This window comes from Bos javanicus, chromosome 24 (genome assembly GCF_032452875.1).
Source record: "Bos javanicus breed banteng chromosome 24, ARS-OSU_banteng_1.0, whole genome shotgun sequence".
NCBI classification, from domain to species: domain Eukaryota; kingdom Metazoa; phylum Chordata; class Mammalia; order Artiodactyla; family Bovidae; genus Bos; species Bos javanicus.
In genome coordinates this window covers 4,318,269-4,340,817 of record NC_083891.1, presented here as the reverse complement: position 1 = coordinate 4,340,817, position 22,549 = coordinate 4,318,269, and the positions used below count along the sequence as shown (strand labels likewise).

Here is a 22,549-nt window from a genome sequence, read left to right as displayed (position 1 = left end):
CTAAAAATACACCAAGCACGGGCCGAATACCCTGGGAGAAGCTGAACACCAGGCTGGGGACCGAGTGTAGAGTTAGGAGAACCAGAGCTGAACGCTTAGCTCCAACCCTGCACACCGTCTCAGCGTGACTATACCTGTGTCCCGGGAAACCGCCCCTGCCTTGGAGGGCGGGCGGGCGGGAGATGACAGGAGAGCCCCTCCCTAGAGCGCGCAGCACCCAAGGAGCTCCGGGGCGGCAGCCACTGCGATGAAGTCGCCAACGTGGATGCAAGTGGCCGAGGCTGGGAAAACACCCCGAAAGGAGCCTGACACCCCAGCCCTCAGACCACGACTCCAGACAGGTTTGATAAACACCACAGGGGCCATGCCAGTCCCCATTGGCCTTGGCCTTACGATTCACTCTGACGCAGACACTAAGGCTGACGGTGACCCGACATTTCTCAGAAGTCCGGGAGGCAGAGCATCCCCTGAAGAACAGAGAACACCGGGGACACAGCATAACACGTCCGACCAGGAAGGCACGTGTTACAGGGATGTGCAAACTGGAACTCACATAAATAAGGCTTTCATTGTTTAAAAACAAAGTCATCATGGAGGAAGCAAAATAAAAATCACTGTGTCTCTCCTTTGCCATCACACAGATGCATACAAGTGTTTGTATTTCTGCACCATGGACACACCTGCTCACAAACCTGCAACAAACGTGTCAAGCAAAACAGATTCCTGAGAAGCACTTTCAGAGTTTGTTCACCACCGCTGATTAAATAAATGCTGGCCGAAGTTCAGTGAGTTTTAATGGAAATAAATTACATTAAATGAATTTTCACAGTGAGTTCTAGCTTTCTGTCACTGTGCAGTATTGGGTATTCCTGACTTGGATGACAATTTCAGGAACATAGTATCTTTGAGTGAGTTTACAGTTCAACACCATCCATTTATGAACGTTCATAAGCGTTTTACTTTGATGCAAACTGTTCTGTCCTCATCCCTATAAACATAATCTCATGATGTGCCAATAAGGTACTGTTCAGTCACACTGGTACAGAGGCTGCAGACTCTCTCTCTGAAAACGATTTCACAGTGCATAAAACATAAACACTGCAGAAGAAATATCTGGGGTCCACCATGATATCAGGTAGAATTTCAGAGAGTCATGCAAATAAAGATACCACTCCAAAAAAGTAGCTGTTCCCAAAATATCTTCGGTTAATATAGCCAGGGGAAGTGATGCCAATATTTTCCTTCACAGTAGTAAGAATATTTTCGGAATACAATAAAACCTGGACTCACTAGCACTAAGAATACGACACCCCTACGGTCACAGCATGACAACCGGACCAGTGATCACGGGAAGAGCCCTCAGAGAGCCAGCGCCAGAGGCAGGACCACAGAAGAGGGGCTCGGCTACAAACTGCAGAATCGTCTCTACATCCAGGGACACCGGGAAAGAAGACAGTTCTACTGAGCAGAAGGCAGATGCTGCAGTGAGATCTCAACATCTTCCGCGGCAGGGGCTGGGAGAGGAGCCTGTGGTGGGGCTGCGGCTCGAAGGGCGGCGACAGCAGTGCACTGAGAGGTCAGAGGGGCTGGGGGCGGGAGAGAAAGCGGCGCCAGAGAAGGCAGCCGCCACCTCTGCATTGCCATACACGTACAGCCAGGAGCTCGGGAAACCACACGTGACAACATCCAGCTTAGAAAAGTCAGCACGACCGAGTTCTTGGGAAAACCAAAAGCCCAAGAATGAGTGTGAACCCAGGGCACAGCCACCTCACAACGGAATAATAAGGACTCAATAAGCACCAGCAATAAGACACATAAGACCCGATGTAGGTGCAGCAGTAAGACCCGACGTTCGCACTGGACGGTGAAATTCTGTGGTCTCACAGCAGCCATGCACACTAAACACTGCATCACAGCCAGCCTCACCCCATCCCACAGGTGAGAATGTGGAGACTTGGAACAGCAAGCCGTCTGCACTAGGTGACACGATGAGCGAGTTCAACAGAAAAGCACAGAAAATAGTGACTGTACAATCTAACGCGTAAACCATGATTACTGTATCATTTACTAAAGAAGGAAAATATAATCGTTTTATATGTCTCTGTGTTAAAGTGCTTTTAAAACTAAAAAACTCAGTCAGCCACCTATTATCCAGGCAATTGTCATGAAAAAACCATTCCCTAAGCCATGGACAGGGCTTCCCTGATGGCTCAGTGGAAAAGAACCTTCCTGCCAATGTAAAAGATGCAGGTTCAGTCCCTGCGTCGGCAAGGTCCCCTGGAGAAAGAAAAGGCAACCCACTCCAGTATTCTTGCCTGGAACACCCCACAGACAGAGGAGCCTGGGGAACTACAGTCCACGGGATCACAGAGTTGGACACGACTGAGCAACTAAACAACAACAATCAGCTTGTCGATGCGATAAGCCCCTTCTTTTCCTATTCGACAGTAACCCAGAATGAAAGAGAAGGCTTGAAGATGCAATCAGATCAAAACATACCACTGATACTTTTTAACGACGAAAGGCAGGCCAAGTGTCGTTCCACGTGACACGGCCTCGCCCGGCAGCACGCACCTGATCCTGCTGGGGGTTCTGGACTGGCCCATGAACACTGGCGTCGCCCCACACAGGTCCAGGGTGGACAGCGTGGCCAGAGGCGGCCAGTCCTTGCCGTACCAGACGACGGTGACCGAGGAGTCGTTGACGGAGAGGTCGGCGTGCTCCATGGTGTACTCTCGCCCATCGGCTGCTCTCAGGATGATCACCCAGCCCAGGCCAGACACTCTGAAGACAGAAGAGCGGGCGAGAAGGTCTGCCTCCTGTCATCTCTAAAGCACCTGGAACCCTAGAAGCCCAAGCTCCTAGCACACACCTGACCCGAGTTTTCAAGCCGTAGCAGCTCTCTCTAGGGACCTGCCCCCTCACGTCACAAACACCTGTGGAACTGCTGCTCTGTGCCAGGAGCCAGTGACACACAGATGAAGACGGCCAAGGCTCTGCCCATTCAGCAGGGCCCTGAATCTCCCGCTTCATTAGAGCCGACTGCCAGGCCTCACAAAACCTTTGGACCATACGTATGGGGTGGGAAAATACCATTCATTTTACAGGTACACAAAACCAGAAAACATCCAACAGTCCCTCCCCGTGTAAGCTGTGCGTGGGACCTGTATGCACAGTACTTGGGGCTCAGGCTAACGCGAGGCCTACCTAAGGGCCTCCTTGGTCTTCACCGGGAGGCCTGTGTGGGGGTGCAGAGGTTTGAGAACCCGCGCTAGAGCCGCCTTTACAGACGCTATCTGTTTTGTAAGATACTCTTTCTTCCAATATCCAGCTTCTTTATCCCCCGCTGACAGTAAGTTCACAGACAAGTCTGTCTTCTCTGCCGGATCAACTCTCCAATGAGATCTTCTAGGTGAAAAGGCAGTTGAGTAGATTCTGATCCAAATAAAACTGGGGGAGGAGAGGAAACAAACGCGTTAACGAAGAGACACTGCCATGCACCTGCGACGAATGTTAGAGAACAATCACGCAACAGCTTTATGTGATTTAACAGCTAGTCAAGTAACTGTTACCTACTTATTTCCACGACCAAGTCAAGCTAAACGTTCACAGCTGTTAAGTGTCGACATGAAGGTTAGCGTTTTAGATTCACCAGCCCTAGAGACACACACTAACGGGAAAAGCGTGCTTCCCAGGGCCGAGGGAGACAAGCGGTCTCGCGTTACCCTGGTGTCATCCCAAATAAGAGCTGCCCTCTCACACCAATAATCGAACAGGCCTAACACAGGAGAGAGCAAGAAGGGTGCACAGTGTGACTTCCTAGCTTATATCATGCGTGTCTTTGAAAAGATCAGAAAGCAGTTTTATGCATACACACACATGTACACACACAGAGAGAGAAACGCTGATGGTGACTGACACGTTTCTGATTTTTTAACAATGAACGTGGACTGCTTGCACAAAGAGGAAAAACTGAAGACGGTTAATAACACCTAACAGCAGCTAACATTTCAGAGCACTAGCCCTGAGCATACTTCAGCACTTCGCAGGCACTCACTCACTTCACCCTTCCAGCAAACCCAGGAGGTGGCGGCTACGACTGTCCCCACTGCACAGACGATGTGACTGAGGCCCAGCTGCAAGGTGCCCGGCCCAGGTCTGTGTTCACTGGTGACAGAACCACCACCAAATCCTCACAGCCTCAACCCCTGCCTGTCCCTGACTCTCAGCAGCACGGAGACATAGGCGCCAACAATCATATCCACACCCAGAGCACCCACCAGCCGGGGCGCTGGAATTCCAACACCACTCTGACCCAGAGGAGGCAAAGGGCCGGGCGTCACAGGAGTGGAGCAGTGTTATGGGCTAAGCCGGGGATTCCCCTCACCAAAACTCTCCATCAGGAAGGAAAGGCACTCAGGAGGGAAACTAAGGCAGGAGTTAACAGAGGGTTTCCTGGTATGAAGGGCGAAATTTACATAATTATTGACTAATTCCTGTCTCATTTCTAATGAATGCAAAAAAGGATGATCTGCAGGAGGCCTGGGAGGCAAGACTTCTGGAGGGGAAGGTCTGGAGGGGTCAGCCTTTTCAGACAGCGTAGTAAGAGCGATCCTCCAACACTCTCACTACAGGACTTCCCAGCAAACAAGCCAGCAGTCAGACCCCTACCCACTACCAACATCGCTTTCTAGAATGAGTTTTTCTAGTCATTTCTCCCCTCACAAAATCATTTCACTCCAAGGTTTCTGTCTTCATGTTTCAGCTCAAAATTTTACAGGCTTTCGTACATGGACTAACAGATACAAAACAATGATCAGTTGAGAACATCCAGGTAATCTGAGCTCTTTCAGCAAAATCCCTTGAGAAGATGCTTGCTTCTGAAAACTCCCTTTGCATAAATGCCTGTTTGTGCTTTCTTCTGATTTACTCAGGTCACTCCACTTCAGTGTTCTTCTACTTCAACAAGATCTCCACTGAACCCCAAACTTCCCACCCCCGCACCACAGGAACTGCGGCTCGTTCTATTTTCCACAAGCTCCAGCGCCCACAAACTACAGAAGATAGGCCCGGGGAGGGGCGTGAGGGGCAGGGCAGTGACGTCACACCCTCGGCTGGTCACAGGTACCACCCTACACTTTAACACACATTATCTCACTTAATTCACCATCAGTGGAGCCTCAAGAGAATAAAAAACATCCTACACAATTAAAATATTCAATACTACGTATATTGTTCCACTTCACTATTTATAAAACACAAAGGTCAAGCTTAAGAGGCTTTTAGACAGTCCCTAAACCCAAAAACATTCATTTCTTGATCACAAAATGCCCAACCTGGTTAAAAAGCTAGAGCAGACTGAAGGGCAAGAGCTATCTGACTATGAGCCATGCACAGAAGAATTCCATCAGGTTGGTCAGGAAATGGGGCCAATTTTACGTTCTGATAAACAGTGTTTCCCAGAGGACTGGAGAGAGCCAGGTTCAGCCCTATCCAGGCTTCCCTGTGACCCCCCACCACCACTGCAGAGCCCAGGGCTCATGCCGAGGGCTGCCCCATGCAGGTGGGGGGGACAGCGCCCCAAACAACAGGGGCAAAGGGAGACCCCACCCTCCTGACACATCTCCCCGTAAGTCAACAGTGTAACTTGTCACGGGATGGCTCCTGTCTTCTCTTCAAACAAGGCTCAGAAAGTACCACCAACTTCTCAGGAACATTCATGGTTTACCTATTCACTTGTTAACATGAAGTTGTTTAATGAAGTCTGGCTGTGAAATCAGACTGTAACTCTTAAGAATACAATTCAACTTATCCCACTAAGACTCTCCTCCATAAAGAGAACAAACACGAGGGTAACTTCAGAAGAAGCTCAGATTTTTACAGCACAACCACTTCCAAGAAAGTGGGATGGACAGATAACCAACAACAGAAGTGCAAAGAATCTAACCACAGCTGAGGCTCCCAGGCTGCTGAGAGCCCAGGGCCTGCACCCCGTGGGCCTTGGACCGAGGGGACAGAGCCTAAGAAACTTACGGCTTAGTACTTAGCAGCAGTAGCAGCAGCACTTTATCTGAATAGTCTCAGTTCTGTCCTTGAATTAAGTAAGAACTCCCAAGAAGCTACAGCTCTGGTCATTTAGTCAACCCCTTCCTTGAAATATGCCTCACTGCTCTTTGCTTCAGTGAATGTCTTCATCTCTGAGGGTCACCAAGGGAGAGACACACAAAACTTGCTTTCCATTCATTCTCGAGCTATCTCAGGAACTGACACTACACATATATACTGACACAGACACGTATTTTCTCATACAGGAAATATGTTTTTTAAGTTAACAGATAAAAAAACCACCCTGACCAACCAGAGAATGACATATGTCCCCTTCTTATTATGAGAATGTGGCTGGAAAGATTTTTAACACAGATTCTAGAACACAGAATTTAAATCTGCAGAAATGTACACCAGGGATCCGATACTTTTTTCGCCTTCCCGCTGGCTCTGATGCAGCTGTTGTGGCCCCGCACTGAGGAGCGCTGTGCAGCTGTGTCTACATACCACAGCCCTCCCCTGTCCCTCTCCACCCCCTCCCCGAGTAAACCACTCCTGAAATCCACATTCCCCTCCGTCATGCTCTCTGCCCTGGTTGACATGGGGTTTCTGTGTGGGACCTTCTGATGTTGAAGAGAGAGGGGCGTCACAGCCAAGACCCCACGACGAATGCCAGAAGCTGGGCGGAGCCCACTTCTCACCCTCGAGACAACGTTCTGAGCCGCCTACAGAGATCACAGCAACAGCACAGAAGAAGGGGTTTCACCCCTCTTCCCAGGGACCCCCCCCCACCAGCCCGGGGGCTCTGCGGGCCTCTTCCCCGGGGCAGAGGCTCCCTGGGCACGCTCTGTCCTCCCTGCCCTCCCCTCACGCCCCTGCACCAAGCACGTCCCACGGCAGGCGGGTTTCGGGGAGCCCCTCCCTTGTCTTCCTGCGGGGTGTGCTCCACAAGGCGCAGCAGGGCGGGTCAGGGCAGGTCCCATGGCGGCGCTGCGGGCTGTGGGGAAGCCTGCCCACCTCTGGGGGAGAGCGAGTCCTCCCAGACAACAGACCTGACGCCACTTTCTCCAACAGCTTCATTGAGAACAAGCGGGACCTTTTCCAGTTCACGCAAAGAGTATCCCTTTCCTAAAACGCAGAAGGGCAAACCTTTGAAAACTTCACCCGGGAGACATACATCTGAAACAAACTCTCGAAATTCTTCTACATTCTCAAAAATGGCTCAGAAGCTCTCGCTAGTTTTCACAACTTCCATCAAAATGCCACTGGACACGCCAGCAACGTGCAGTCTCCTTACTTGTCGTTGGCCAGGTGATAGAAGCGCCTGTTCACGCACCCGGCGCACAGCAGGGCCGCCGCATCCAGGTAGGACAGGATCTTCAGCAGGACCTCTGAGGGCAAACTGGGGGCGGGGGGAGGAGAGGAGTCAGAGCAGCTTCCAGAAAACACCTGGCCGTTCATCTGCCAATGCAAGTGGCCCTTTCTGTGCAAGAGTCCCAGGGCTCCCATCTTGGCTCTGCCAGTGTCTCTCCCTCTCCCCTCATTGAGCAGCAGGGACACGGGCAGAGACGCAAACAAGGCAATGTCAGAAAGCAGACGGTGTCGCACCTCTGAGCGTAAAGGCCCACAGGGAGAACAAGGCCCGCCCCTCCCCTGGGCCTTCGGGCTGCCTCCCTCGCCCCCGGCCCCAGCACCCGGCTCCTGCAGCACGTGCAGGCCCCCTGCCCACTGCCCCACTGCACTGCCCCTGTCTGGAGGCTCTTCCCCAGGCCCTGTCGTCTCCGTGTTCAGTTCTCAGCTTAAATGTCAGCTCCTCAAGAGACATCTTGCCTGACCATCCTGCCCTACTAATCTGGATTAAAGAGTCCATTTGCTTTCTGGACAGCACGTACCCCAATTTATAATCCACTCCTTGTTTCAATCTGGGTCCTCCACAGGACTGGAAGCCTCATGAGAACACATGTGAGTGGCTCACCAACTGCCTCCTTCCCCAAGCAGAGCGTTTGGTTCAGAGAAGGCCCTCGGGTATCCATGGACAGATCAGCTAAAGCGATATTTGTTCTAGTTCTCCTATCAGATTATTGTATGACGAGTCTATTCCCAGAGAAGAATAAGAAGACAACTCTTGAGAGTGCCTTGGATAACAACATGACACCAGTCAATCCTAAAGGAAATCAATCCTGAATTGGAAGGACTGATGCTGAAGCTCCAATACTTTGGCTGCCTAATGCAAAGAGCCTACTCGTTGGAAAAGACCCTGATGCTGGGAAAGACTGAAGGCAGGAGGAGAAGGGGATGACAGAGAATGAGATGGTTGGATGGCATCACCAACTCAATGGACATGAGTTTGAGCAAATTCCAGGAGATAGTGAAGGACATGGAGACTGGCGTGCTGCAGTTCATGGGACTGCAAAGAATCAGACATGACTGAGTGAATCAACAACGACAAAATTCCCAGAGTGAATGGTTAGGGTTAAAGTTTAAATTCATGTCCTTAATTAAATCTTTCTTTTTTGGCTTTTCCTTTCTTTTTAAAAACATAGTACAAGTGTGGACACTGTTACCTGAGCTAGTTATGATGCAGTGTTAAAAGTCCAAAACTTGGACTCAGGCTTTATGTACGAATCCACGTTCTGTAGCACGTGGACTAGGTGAGCCCGCTCCCCGCCCTGTAAGATGGCCCCGGTGGTGCCGACTTTCCAGGACTGCACACAACACTGAGCGCACAGCCGCTGCTCCAGAGATGTTAGTGCGGTGCGAAGCAAAATATTTTTGTCACTTTCTACAGATCTTGTTGTTCAGGATCACAGAACGGAACCTGACGTGACAGAAAAGGGTGTCCCAAATCCTGAAAGTCAAGTAGGTCAGAGACCTCCTGAGCTCTCCAAAGGACACAATTTAATCTTCTTTCTCCTTTCTCAAGGGTCTTTATCAAGTGGAAAGTGAATAATTGTGAAGAACATTTTTTAAAAAGGAAAATTAAATGCACTTGTCACTTCTACAAGTTCGGCTTCATGAAACTAGTCTGACGATGACGGTGACAGGCTGTGATGACTCATAGCCAGCTCTCCACGCTGTACATTCTCCCCACACACATCTATTCTTAGAGAGCTCAAAATAGCAACCTGGTGTATCCGGCACTAAACTTTCTCTAATAACGCGGCCCTTGCAGCCCTGAGCTGCGGCAGAGCACCTCACCCCTTACCTGTCCAGGGACGCAGAGCAGCCTGTGCTGGGCCTTCTGCAGACCTTGTCCTGCCGGGCACGGCGACTCAGGGCAGCGGGGCCTGCAGGCAACATGGCTCCTGGCCTCATTCTGAAAGCAGACGTGGAAAATACTAATTACAAAGGTGAACTGTCTGTTCCCCTCTGCAAAACAGAAAGGATTCATACACTCCAAAGACAACTCGCTGTGAAACTTCGTCTACAGAAGGCAGGGGGGTGGGGGTGGGGGGGCAGTTAGACATTCAGTGTTCTGAGCAAACCTGAAGGCTGGGCTGACTCTGCTGCATCTTATAAACCATCAGCAAACCAAAAGGTGCTACAGAAAGAACTTAGTGGAAACAGTGAAGCAATTATCCTTGAATAAAAAATCAATACATTAAAAAAAAGAGTACTGAATGAAAACAAAAAGGGAAGATAAAATATGTCAACTGTCCAGTTTAAATAACACAATAGAAAAACAGTAAAGTTAACATCAGTTCAGTTCAGTCGCTCAGTCACGTCCAACTCTTTGCGACCCCATGAATTGCAGCACGTCTCAGTAGGGTTTAAAATAAAAAACACTTTAATTCCTGAACTGGATCTGGCACCATCTTCAGGTTTGCCCATCTTGGAGGGCTAACGAGCGGTTCCAGTTCCGGCTCCGGCAGTCACAGCTACAGGAGGACCAAACACCCACCTGCTAAAATCAATGTTCACTACAGTCACCCCTCAAGACAAGCCGTTCTCAACAGCAGCTGGGCAGGGACCTGAGATGCCCAGAAAGCCAGCAAGTGCACACCTCCCGGTGGACACGCTGCTTCTGCTGGGGCAATATGGAACCTGCTTCCTTACCTGCCCTCCACACACCTGACCCCCACCCCCCTGCCACACAGACACAGCGATCACTGACCCTCCCAGCCAGCACACCATTTCAGAATCAACCAGAACCTAGAGCACGCAGTATCCACATGCTTGGCTCACCAACCCTATGGCTCTGAGGATACACTCTGTTCACCACTGGTTTAATCACCCCATCCCATTTTTCCTACCAGATATGCGTGATGACTGGGGGGCAAAGGGAGGGTACCCCAAGAACTTGGAAGTCAGGGCAATAGTCTCTCTGGGAGCAGAAGAATGAAGTCCACATGGACAGATCTAGATGAAGGATGGCCCTGACCGTGAGCACAGCCTGATCTCAGGAGGCTTGGGGATGGTGCTGCCCATAGACTTGGCATCCCCTGGTGCCTGCCGTGGAGACACACATGCCAGGATGGACATGCCAGCAAGCGCTCAAACAGCCTGATGATCCCCCAGGTGCTTCCGAGCAGCCAGAGCACAAGTTTCTCTTCCCTTGCTAGATTTTTCTCTTCACAAACGAGCATACTGGCTGGCACATGGCAGGCCCTCAGGAAACACTGTGACCCTCTGTGTGCTGGCATCTCAACCCAGGAGAGGCAGAGTACCGTCCAGTTCCTGCTGCCCCTCCATCCCGGCTTCATGCAGCAGAAGGCACTCAGGTGCTCTTCATCTTACCTGACTTCCTGGCCAAGTGCAGAGACGCAGAGTGGGACAGGGCAGGGCGAGACGCTCGTTTGGAAAGCTCTGCAATGCCCTCTCCCCCTTTAGTCAGAGAATCCCTCCTGGGCAGTAATTTTTATACTTCTACTGACATTTTTGTTTAAGCAAAGATTTCCATAGCCAACAAGCTTCAATTCCACTGATCTTGCTATACTGGCAACCAGAGGTAAAAGACAATTTCCTAATTGTCTTAATTTCCTAGGGCTGCCTTAACAAAGTGGGCTTCCCAGGTGGCTCAGAGGCAAAGATCTGCCTGCCCTGTAGATGTCGTTTCGACCCCTGAATTGGGAAGATCCTCTGGTGAAGGAAGTGGCAACCACCCCACCCCCACCCCCAGTATTCTTGCCTGGGAAATCCCACGGACAGAAGAGCCTGGCAGGCCACAGTCCAGGGCGGGTCGTAGAGTCAGAAGAGACCGCGCAAACGTGCCTTACAGTACCTTGATCCAGGGTGGCTTCAAACAACAGAAACGCGTTGTCTCACAGACCTAGGGGCCAAACAGGAAAACCAAGGTGCGGGGAGGGCCATGCTCCCTCCCCAGGCTCCAGGACCTACTCGTCCCCGTCTCTTCCAGCTTCTGAGGACACTGACAGTCCTCCGTGCTCTCTGACTTGTGGCAGCTAAGCTAACCACAACCTCTGCTCCCTCCTGACAAGGCAGCCTTCCCTTGGTGTGTGTGTCTTCCTACACGGCAGCAGTTGAGTTCAGTTTAGGACCCACTCTGATCCAGCATGACCTCATCCTAGCTAACGACATCCGCAGAGACCCTAATTCCAAATAGAGGCCGATCCTTAGGTTCTGGGTAGACAAGAACTTGGGAAGAATGGGAGAAGGGGGCACAATACACAATTCAACACTACACACACAGTTTTTTAAAGCATTCCTTATTTTAAGCAGCTAACCAATCCTGCAAACTCTAGATAACCTGTGCTTCTTATACAAAGAGAATATCTTAAGGAGACAAAGGTTTCTGAGCTTACTTAAGCTTTGAAGGATTTTTTTTACTCTTCCATTTAGTAACAATATCTATCCAGTCCTGAATGGGTTACCTTTAGACCCCTACACAAGTGTGCCCAGAAGTCTGTGAGTCTGTACACAGGTAGATACTATTGACTGATGACTGAGGAGCGTCTCTCACAGATAGATACTATTTTATAACTTAAACAAATACTGCTGTGGCTGATCAAATACAAATTTGTTTAGAAGCATTAGTAAATTGATAACAGCTTTTTGCCATTATGTATTTCTTCAATCAAAAGATGAAAAAAAATCAAAACGATCACCCTAGGCCTTTCCAAGGAAACCGAAGAAAAATAAATTAATAGATCTATCCATCAGTTTCAATCTAGCAAAGTGGCAAAGACCAAATAAACGATGACAAGGGTGGCCTGGCTGCAGATGGGCAGGCATTCTCCTTCACTAGTGTGAGCACAGATTGGTGCCAAGGGCAGGGAAAGTCAAGTCCTAGTATATACTGAGATCCTTCAAAGGCAGGTATTTTTTTAAGCCAAGAACTTCAGGTCTAGAAATATATCCCAAGGCAAAAAAAAAAAAAAAAGAACCCAAAGGGTTCACTCAGGAACATGCATCTCAAAGTTGCCTACACTGGGAAAAGTACTAGAAACAGTATTTGGTTGTTGCTGTTAGTCGTTAAGTCGTGTGCAACTCTTTTGTGACCCACCAGGCTCCTCTGTCCATGGAATTCTCCAGGTAAAAATACTGGAGTGGGTCGCCATTCCTTTCTCCAGGGGATCTTCCTGACCCCGGGATCAAACCCGAATCTCCTGGACTGGCAGGTGGGTTCTTCACCGCTGAGCCACCAGGGAAGAAGCCCCTGGAAACAGTACAGGATCAGCTCTTTCCCATGGCCTCCATAAAGTAAGCAACATTCAGCCAGTTAAAATGGACAGTTGCAACACAGGTGGAAGTGTTTGCATAAAAACAAGTTCACAGCGTCTGCACGGCCTGCTTCCTCACCTCCTACATGCAGTGTGTACCTGCTTAGTTGCTCAGTCGCGTCTGACTCTCAAACATCACCGTCTCACCGAGGTCTTCCGGCCGTGCCCTCTAAACTCCAATCTGCACTTTACACACACATGGTGCTCCCCCCATTTTTTTCCTTAGCACGCATCACCAGACACCATCGCCCACCGCACTGGTGGAAGGGCTGTGCTGGCAGGGCTTCTGCATGAGGTCTGCTCGCTGCCTATTCTTCAGCACCCACAACACCCCCAGCATGAAGAAGGCATTCAATAAATATTTTCTAAATTAATAACACATTGATCTAAAATGCACATTCTATCAGCATACATTACAAAATCTTATGTTTGTATTTCTCTCTTCAGAGGAAAAAACCAAACACACACACACACAAAAAGAAAAGCAGTCGGCCAGGAAAGATAACAAGGTATTAACTGATAATACATCTGATTCACAAGATTAGGGGATTATAGAGTTTTTGGTGGTGCTTGTTTTTAAATAGAACTTGGAAGACTGGAGAGAACACAGTGTACTCTCTAATACTTCCTGTGTACTGAAAATGTAATGAATTGTAAGGGAGGGTTGTTGTTCTCATCTCAAAACTAAGAACCCCACACACAAGAAGGTCTGGGAGCACAGCTATCACAGCAAAAAACATCCTTTCAGCTGGAGCCTTCATTCTCAAAGCCCCCAAGCATTCTGGGCTCCAGGTCCTCTGAGCACACCCTGCAGAAACCTCAAAACTTCTTTAACATTGTTCCCCAAAACTGTTACACTAGTGTTCCAGGTCAAGAGGGAATTCCCGGCCCACTAGCTCATATCTGTTGGAAAAGTACAGCCTATTTATTTGTTCCTGTTTTGTTTTTCCATGATTAAACTAGATCTCCTGAGCCCCTCATTGCCAGAGCAGAAGACTGAGGCTCTAGTGAGGTAATTAAGTGATGACTGTGTCACCATACATCTTATCGTTTTGGACTTTGGCACCATTGAGAGCACATCTGCATTTCTCCATAAAATAAACTAACTGCACATTCTTCAGGGCTACACAGTTCACCAACAGGAAGTCCCATGCATGACATGAAGCTCTGTATGGCTACAAAGTTAAGCAGTGCGTATTAAGCTTTATAACTAGTAAGATGACATTTAGTTTAAAACCGATTTTTTTTTCAAGTGACAAACTTTACCTGATTGCTTTGAATTAAGTTCAGTATTTTAAAAACCTACTTTCTGGGCCTGATTCTTAATATCTGATAAATCAAAGAAATTAGACCAAGCAGAAATTACGCCAACTTGACAGCTTTCTGTGATATTCTTACAGTTTAAGATATTTATTTATACAAATTCATATTTTGTGTTAAAAAGATCTAAACATATTAAACACTTTGTGTGATTCTTTGTTAAAATCTAATTTTTTCTGCCTCCAGACATTAAAAATAACCACTTACTTAGACTACAACCATTCTTAAGATCTGACTTTTCTTGACCAAGAAGAATTTATATACCACCAAATCACAGACTGCCATGCACACTTCCATGCCAGGCATAATTACAGGCATTCTAATTACATCATTTCAACAAGTTCACTCAACTTACAAAGTAATAGAAGATTCATCATGTAACAATCATCCTGCTTCCCACTAACAGAACCTTATATATAAAGACTAATTTTAGTAACAGTGGCAAATTGATTTAAAGTTCAATCTTCCTACTTTAAATTCCTGTCTTTCTTTCCTACATAATAGAAATTTTGCAGGCATTGTCGCCATTTTGTCACGAGGCTTGTGATATGTACAGCGTTTACAGCTATTCTCAAGAACCAACTATCACTGTAGTACCTAGCGAGGGGGGCCCTGCTTCTGAAACTAGGGTAAACGGGGTAATGGATCCCAGCAGGATGGACACGGGACACAGTCCTGGAGATTCAGGGGGAAAAAAATATACCTTAAGTAGTTGAGCTGGTAAGTAGTAGTCGTGTAGTGTTAGTCACTGCTTAGTAACAGAATCCTTTTCTATGCTTAAACACAGACATCTGGTTTATTAGAAGGCATAATATGGCAGACTTTCTATATCCATAAATCGAGATCTACAAGCAAAAAGAGAGTCTTCAAGAATGCAAACGGTCCTTAGCACTATTCCTCCACCTTGCAATCTAACTGGGAAGACCAGTCCAGAGCTGGGAACAGCTCAGGATGAAAGAAAGGGATATAATAAGACATGAAGACAGCACCAGGGATACTTCCTCTGACACCTGGGCCACTCACTCTGTGAAGTGGGCCACTGTCCTTGGAGTTAAGCTGAAGTTCCTTTTGGAAAGCAGTTGCCGCCTCCTGCGCCCTACCCCTTCCCGATCTCACTCCTCCAATCTCCTTCTGTGACTGCAGAAGAGGACCACCCTTCAGGCGCAGGGTACCCCAAGAGAACTGGAGCAAAGACGAGCCCCCTGTCACCAGAACAACAACAACAACACACATACACACACCCTCCTCCGCTTGGACAGGAAGACCGCAGAAGAGAATCAGGGAGCGAGCACCGAGGGGTGTCTGTCTATTAACAGAAGGCATCCCCCCAGGGTCTGCTCAGAAACGCAAACCTGGCCCTGATGGCGGAGGTGCAGCTCCCAGACCAACCTGCCTAACAGCGTTACCTGGTTAGGGGCTGAGTCCTCCGTTCCTGAACTGGGTGCAGGAGAGAAAATTGATTATGTTTTGATAAGTAGAATCGACTTTTATAAAGTCATAAAAAAGACAAAAACCCGGCCCCAGAATTAGGAAATAACTTCGGGAACACGCTTTGGAGGGGAGCCGTGCCGGCTACCCGGAGCGGGAGCGCGGAGATTCGCACCTGCCCCCGCAGGTGGACGCGTCCACGCGGCGGCTCTCCGCGAGGGCTGCTCCAGGTGTAGGGCCTCGCACGCCCCCGTAGCCCCAAGGCCCACTAACTGAATGAACCGAGGAGACAGAATATTCCAGGGAAGCTCCTCGACTTGAACCGTGACTTGGGCTTACCCCAGGCTTCCAAGTTTTAGACACTGCCTCCCTCCGTCCTTCCAGACCTTTCCCGCGCAAACAGATCGTAATCAATGAAAAGAAAGAGAAAGGGAGGCGGGGGAGTGAGGGGCTAATCCCGTCGGGGCTCCCGGGAGCCCGCCCCCACGCCACCCCACCCCCGGAGAGTCACCTGAACCCTGCGCGCCCCGCGGCAGCCCCGGGGCTCGCGAAAGCTGAGCCAAAGCAGCCAAGCGGCGGGGGCCGCGCCAAAAGGCATTGCCATTGCAGCTGCAGGAGCCGGCCGCGTCCGATCGCCATGGATACCCAGCGCCGACGCTCCTCCTCCGGGCCGTCGCACCACCCCGGGCCACGCCCCCTCGACGCTGACGCGTGCGCAGAGTTACTGTAGGGGGCGGGGCCGAGGACAACTCCGCCTGTCAGCCGGCTTCGGCACCGACGCAGACGTCGAGGACGCCTGGCGGCGGCGAGAACACAACTTGGACTTTGTGCTCCCACGGGGGCTGAGGCGGCTTCGCCCTCCCCACCTGCTGGCTCTGGGGTAGTCTGGGCTGCTTCCTGCCCGACTGTTTAAGAACACCAAACGAAAAGGCTACATCGTCTGCCCAGAGGCAACAGCAGGGCCACATTTAGACCGAGAATTCCCCAGTTGGCACGGCCCCTTCTAGAGGGACATCGGGATAGACGGTTTGTAACCGCGAACTTGGTTTTTGCAGGTTCCTGAAGTACGCAGCGCCAGGGGCTCCCATCCCGCCCGCCACCAACAAAGCCCCGCCTTTCTGTCAGACCGAGCCGCGCGGCGTTCGCGCAGGGGCGTCCGCGCAGGGGCGTGTGGGAGACCTTACGGCATCGGCGCGCGCCCCGGCTGCCTTGCACTGTGGGAGATGTAGTCTTTGAGCGTCCCGCGCCGCGGCAGTTCCGGGAGGAGTGCCGCCCTCGAACTACCACTCCCAGAACTCCTAGCGGTCTTCCAGGTCCCTTTGCAAGGGGCCTGCCGGACATCAGGTGAATGTCAGCAGAGAAAGGAATCCAAGTATTTTCAGTCCAGTGAAAGGAGAGCCGAAGGGAAGGGAAAGTGGGCGTCAGCTCCTTTCGGGAGACGTTCTGTCTTGATTGACGCAGTTGGAGCTAACGTTTTTGCCGAGCACACCCGTGCAGCGTCACCGGTGTGCGCGCGAGCGCTGGAGCCCGCGTCTGGCCGGGTGTGTGGCAGGTCGCGAAGGTCTCCTCTTCACAGCTGGAGTCTTCCCTGAGCGGGGCGGCCTTCCGGGAGCATGATCTGCACTCTCCTGAGAGCTGTGCGGTGCACGGAGAGGCTGCATGGGTGCCCCGGGAAGCCATGGTTTCTGCCACACTCTGTGCCTCACAGAGCTTGCTCGCAGACTGAGCCCAGGTGGAGATGGGGGCTGCAAGAGCAGAACACGACGGCGCGACCTAGGTGTATTTGGGGAGTCACCCAGAGATCCATTTGGACGCAAGTACGGAGCCCCCAGAGCGCGAAGGAGGACGGCAGCAAGCAAGTGTCTGTGCACAGGAGTCAGGGCGGGGAAACCGTCCTCTCAACGTCACAGAAAGGTAAAGGGGATTCCGTGTAGCGATCAGTCTCAGCAAACGTGACGGGAGCTGCCAGTGCCCTTTATATAAGTTCAGAACCGAGAATAAGCGGTACACGCAAATTAAAAGGTAGAACCGTTGAAGGCAGTTCAGAAGCAGAGAAGATAGGCCTACAATTTTCTTCCCAGATTTGAGAACTCACATTTGACGCTTGATTTTGATGCAACTTTGCTGAATTATGCCTGTAAGATTTTTCTCAACTTTTATTAGTTTGGTGTGGAGAGAGCTTATAAAACCGTTGTTTAATGTTTTGTAACAGACAAGTAGATTTCCCAGGTGTTACTTCATCTCATTTGAATTTCACCGTTTACTTTTTCAGACAGGACTCAGTAGTATGTATAAGGCTAATTTCCCCGGTTTCGCACAACTAAAAATTGAGTGTGAGTATTTCTAATCTCAGTTTCCTAATAGCCATGCCAGTACCTCTTGGGACAACCACACCTGTCTTTAGCCTCTAAGAATAGCGCTGTCTTTGACATATGGCCCTTAGATGCAGTGCTGTTTTTTATTTACTATTTTGATCAGTGGGAGGCAGTTTTAGAGGCTTCCATTGGACTTTACTCATTATGGTATGGTGGGCAATGCACCTCAAAGGACCTAGTTTAGGGACTGTTGTTGCTGATGACTGAGTATAGCCGTTCCAGTTATAGTTTGAAAATCAGGGAAATGACCATCTGGTAAGTCCACGCAGCTGTGACCCTCTTACATGCCAGGCTCTTTATTACATAGCCACCACAGGTACTTAACAGAGGGACCGTAGAGACTCCTTAGGTTATTGATGTCAGCTTAGACACTGTCCAGTGGACCTTGAAGTGTCCCCTTTTCCAGCATAGGGTCACCAAGTTAATGGCCGAGGGGCTCTGGTGAAGGACCAGGGGAATCTTATACTTGCGCAAGTGCCTCCTGATGGAGTTGGCCTTCCTTCGGTAAATGAATGCCAGGAGTGAAGAGCGGTTCAGGTCCAGAAACCGAGCTGTTCGTTGTCACGACTGTTCCCACCTGGCTTCAGTGCTGGGCCATCCCCAGGGCTGTCAGAGCACCTTGTGAGCAGTGTTTTCCAGGCCCTCCTTCGGTACAGCCAGCCTTGGTGTCTGACATCCACTCGAGCACACCCACAGTTCGCTGTGGCAGTGCTGTCATTTTTACTTCACTTAATGTGGACCCCGCTCGCTCCATCTTTCCAAGCACGAGCCGAGCTGTGCACCAGCTCCCAGGCTGCTTGTCAGACTTCAGTGTTTGATCGGAGAGTGCTGATCAGTCAGCTCCCATTCGTCCCGGTCTGTATTTTGCGCCCCTTCCCATCTCCCTTGGGATATAGCTGGCTCTGCTGGTGGGGCCTCCAGCCACTTCAGGGCTGGGGTGGCCCGTTTCCTCCTTCCTTCCAGTTACGTTGTACCCTGGCCAGAACACGTGTCTTGCAAGGTGGAAGCCCCCACCAGGTCTTCGAGCAGGAGGAAGAGCTAGCCTTTAACAGGGAGGCATGAGCTGCCACTTCATGTGGGAGGCTTCAGAGGAACTGGATCAAAGGATTTCCTCATCTTAGACAGTAAGGAGGCATTAAGATCAAGTACCTAAAGTACCAACTCCTCAGCCCTGCTCCCAGAGTCGGCTGTGGTTCTTTGCAAATAACTCTTCAGGTGATTCCAATGCGCAGATTTGACAGCAGCTGCTCCAGAACACACGCTGACCCCTCCCATGTCCCAAACCCACATCTCACCTGCTAGACATCCTGAAGCCAAGAGTATCCAGCTCATGTCCGGCACACATGTAACCAGGGGTGTTTTCTCTTTACAGTGAAAGAAGCCGGAAGAGATTTTACCTACTTAATAGTGGTGCTTATTGGAATCAGCATTACAGGTTGAAATCACAGCAAGTATAAACCTCCTGAATGTCTTTTTTACTTTCCATTTGTCTCGTTCTTGTTTTGCTAGATCTCCTTTTTCTGTGATTTTCAGGTGGCTTGTTTTACACGATCTTCAGAGAACTTTTTTCTTCATCTAGTCCGAATAAGATATATGGGAAAGCCCTAGAAAAGTGCAGATCACATCCCGAGGTTAGTCTTCAAGGCTGAGTTATACAGACTCCGACAATAGGAAGGAAAAAACGTTGGGGTGACCGGGGGAGTGGTGGGTAGAAGTCACATAGTGGTTCCAAGACTGGTGAAATTTATGTAATAAATCGGAATGGTTAGGTTTTGATTATGTTATTAGCTCCTTGTTCGCTACTTGAAATACTTTGATTTATGGGCAGCACCCAGAGGTCCATACAGGGACATTTCAATTCTAATTGTAAAAGCTTAGACTATATCAGCATGTTAAACTCATGCAGTAAGTGTCCAGTCTTTTTAAAAACCTGATCCATGACCTCATGATCATAGTGGGAATTGTTGGAGCTTACTGAGAGCATAGTGCACACCACACACTCTGCCCAGGCTCTAAGCGCTCAGTCTCTATCCTGCGTGCAGAAGAACACTGACATTTAAAGAGAGTAAATTAACAAAGCTAAGATGACCAAGCCAGTAAGAGGGAGAAAGTGAACGTGTTAGTCTCTTAGTCGTGTCTGACTCCTTGCGACCCCATGGACTGTACCCTGCCAGGCTCCTCTGTCCAGGGGATTCTCCAGGCAAGAATCCTAGAGTGGGTTGCCATGCCCTCCTCCAGGGGATCTTCCCGACTCAGGGATCAAGCCCTGGGTCTCCCACATTTGTAGGCAGATTCTTTACCTTCTGAGCCAGGGTGGAAGCCTGGTAAGAGGGAGAGCCAGAACCTAGTCCAAGTTTGTCTGATTCCAGATCTTATGTCTTAAGCACAGCCTGCCTGAACCACACCCCAGGAGTAGGCAGGCGCAGAAAAACCGCGTTGATTTTTTTTTTTTAAAGGATCCCATCGAGAAGGAAGTTTTCCATAGGGCTTTCCAGTCACAGAGAGAAAGCCAGTGTAGCCTGTGAAGGCCCAGATTTCTTACTCCCTGGGTGCAAAGCTTCGGCATTGAAAAATCTAATTCATTTAAAGCTTAATTCTTGTACTTTGAAAGAATATGGCATATAGCATCATAAATCGCAGGGCTGTTTCTCATATAGACCAAGGACTAATAACAAAGAGACGGTCCCTGGGGAGAGCGGGAAGGTTTCGAACCTGCAGACGCTGTCAGCATAAGTCCTGTCAGCATCCATGCCCTGCCCTGGGTTTCCCTGGACACCGCCTCCATATGCTCCATCAGTGTCTAGTCCTGTCGGGACAGAAGCCTCGGGAGCTAACGGTCTCTGACGTCTTTCCTTCGTACTGAACTTGGGCGATCTGAGAGCTGTGGGGAGATGCCACTCTGAGTGAAACTCAGCAGGGAATAAGGAAGTTCCCATTGTAGTTCCTGGGAAACCTAATTCTACCTGAAAAGATACGCTTTACACACTCCAATGATAAATATGACCAGTCACGTAGTTAAATGTTGGAAGAGATGAAGAGTTGCTGCGTTGTTCACAAGCTAGCCGTTCAGTGATCCTCAGCATTTGGAACAAAAGAGAACTTCCCTGAATAAACGCGGAGTGGGATGTTTTCAAGCTCATAACTTAATTTGCTGCCTGAACGAGCTCTACAAAGAATAATTAAACTTTAACAACTTGATTTTGTCAGCATTTATTAGGGGCCTGTTCTTTGCCAGGCACTGTGACTGACTGAAAAACAGAAAATTCTAATGTTCTGATACTGACATGTTTAATCTATTATAGTGAGTTATTTGAAGAATTGTCCCATTTGTTTCATAGTTACTATTGTTACATAGTTCTTTAATATGTCTCATCTTACCTATTACTTCTTTTTCTTTATGTCTGAAAATTCTGATACTGAAGACACTCAGCAAACAAACTAAATATTTCCAGAGTTGAAGCAATATTTGTTTTACTTTCATATCAAATTTGTATTTTATGAAAATATTCCAAAGTATTTGCATTTTCAGTTCAGTGAAAATTTCATTTCCACTTCATTGAGTTTTCCCATTAGGAATAATGGTTTCCTACCCCTCGATCTGGTTTGCTTTAAATAGGGTCATTTGTTTTTATATGTGTGTTTAGTGACTAAAGTATCATTTTGCTCTCATAAGTTTTAGTATCAGACACCATTGGGTAAATGTTGCTAAAAATGTTCAGTGGACATTAATTAGAGTGAACTCTGGGAGATAATGAAGGGCAGGGGAACCTGGCATGCTGCAGTTCGTGGGGTCGCTTGGTTTGTCAGAAAATATTTTTCCAGGAAGCTTTAAAAAACCATAACCCTGACGGAGCAGGCCTGGTCTGTGTGCTCTAGGTCATCAGTGTCTTCGGCGAGCCCGTCAAAGGCTACGGGGAGGTGACACGGCGAGGCCGAAGGCAGCACGTTAGGTATCGGATCAGCCGGGATCCGGGGGGCTGGTGGGAGAGGCTTAAGTGAAAGGAAGTCAGGCTTGTGTTATTTCATTTTCTTGACAGCTTTATTGAATACAAGAAAGATGGGCTGAAACACATGCGAGTGAAGTTCTACATCCAGGGCTCGGAGCCTGGGAAGCAGGGAACCGTGCACCTTGAAGTGAAGGAGGTGAGCCGTGTGGGGTAGGGGTCCCGAACCCGGACTCACGGGAGGTGCCGAGGGGAAAGCACGGCCTTGATGCTCTTTCGTTTGTTTTTGTTTTTTTTCCAGAACCCAGAAAGTGGTGAATATGAATTTCGGTATATATTTGTAGAACTTGAACCCTATTCTAGAACTATTGTCGTTGAAGATAATCGATCCTGAGACAATCAGAAGAACAAGCAAGCTTGTGTTTCCTGATGAGTGTGGCAGGCTCTGATCATCACAGCCCTCCGCCAGCCTCTGTTTTGAATAAAACAGGAGGGAGTAAAACTCATAAAAGTGAAGGCTACTGGGTAGTTGTTACATTTAGACAAACTGAATTAGAGATTTTCTCGTAGAGTGAAAGATCATGAAATAGAGCATACTTTATGTTAAATCTTTGCATTAATGGTCAGAGTTTCTGCTGTACTTAACATCTTTTATGATAAATTTTTGTTATTAACAGTTTTACACCATGTAATAAAATAAAGTTCAGTATTCAATGCTTTTTTATGTTGTATAAAATCTGTGAAATAAAATTGAAAC

At 49.0% G+C, this 22,549-nt stretch overlaps 2 protein-coding genes across 5 annotated transcripts in view; one reads left to right on the top strand and one right to left on the bottom strand.

Moving 5' to 3' along the window:
* FBXO15 (F-box protein 15) overlaps nucleotides 1–16,732 on the bottom strand; it is a 37,477-nt gene extending 20,745 nt beyond the window's left edge. For 2 of the 4 annotated variants that reach the window (XM_061399522.1, XM_061399523.1), the window contains exons 1-5: nucleotides 15,985–16,112; nucleotides 9,251–9,361; nucleotides 7,343–7,447; nucleotides 3,208–3,450; nucleotides 2,575–2,784 (exon numbers count right to left, since the gene is read on the bottom strand). In XM_061399522.1, coding sequence (XP_061255506.1) covers nucleotides 2,575–2,784; nucleotides 3,208–3,450; nucleotides 7,343–7,447; nucleotides 9,251–9,361; nucleotides 15,985–16,112 — 797 coding nt within the window. Of the gene's footprint in view, nucleotides 1–2,574; nucleotides 2,785–3,207; nucleotides 3,451–7,342; nucleotides 7,448–9,250; nucleotides 9,362–15,451; nucleotides 15,930–15,984; nucleotides 16,113–16,652 lie in introns of those variants that run through there. The other 2 variants (XM_061399525.1, XM_061399524.1) reach the window with 2 other exon arrangements.
* A 354-nt stretch (nucleotides 16,733–17,086) lies between these two features.
* TIMM21 (translocase of inner mitochondrial membrane 21) lies at nucleotides 17,087–22,511 on the top strand. The gene is made up of 6 exons (XM_061399529.1): nucleotides 17,087–17,387; nucleotides 19,221–19,283; nucleotides 19,382–19,479; nucleotides 21,725–21,798; nucleotides 21,886–21,991; nucleotides 22,094–22,511. Exons 1-6 carry the CDS (start codon nucleotides 17,087–17,089, stop codon nucleotides 22,184–22,186), a joined length of 735 nt encoding a protein of 244 aa, XP_061255513.1. The 3' UTR covers nucleotides 22,187–22,511.
* The last annotated feature ends 38 nt before the right edge of the window (nucleotides 22,512–22,549 follow it).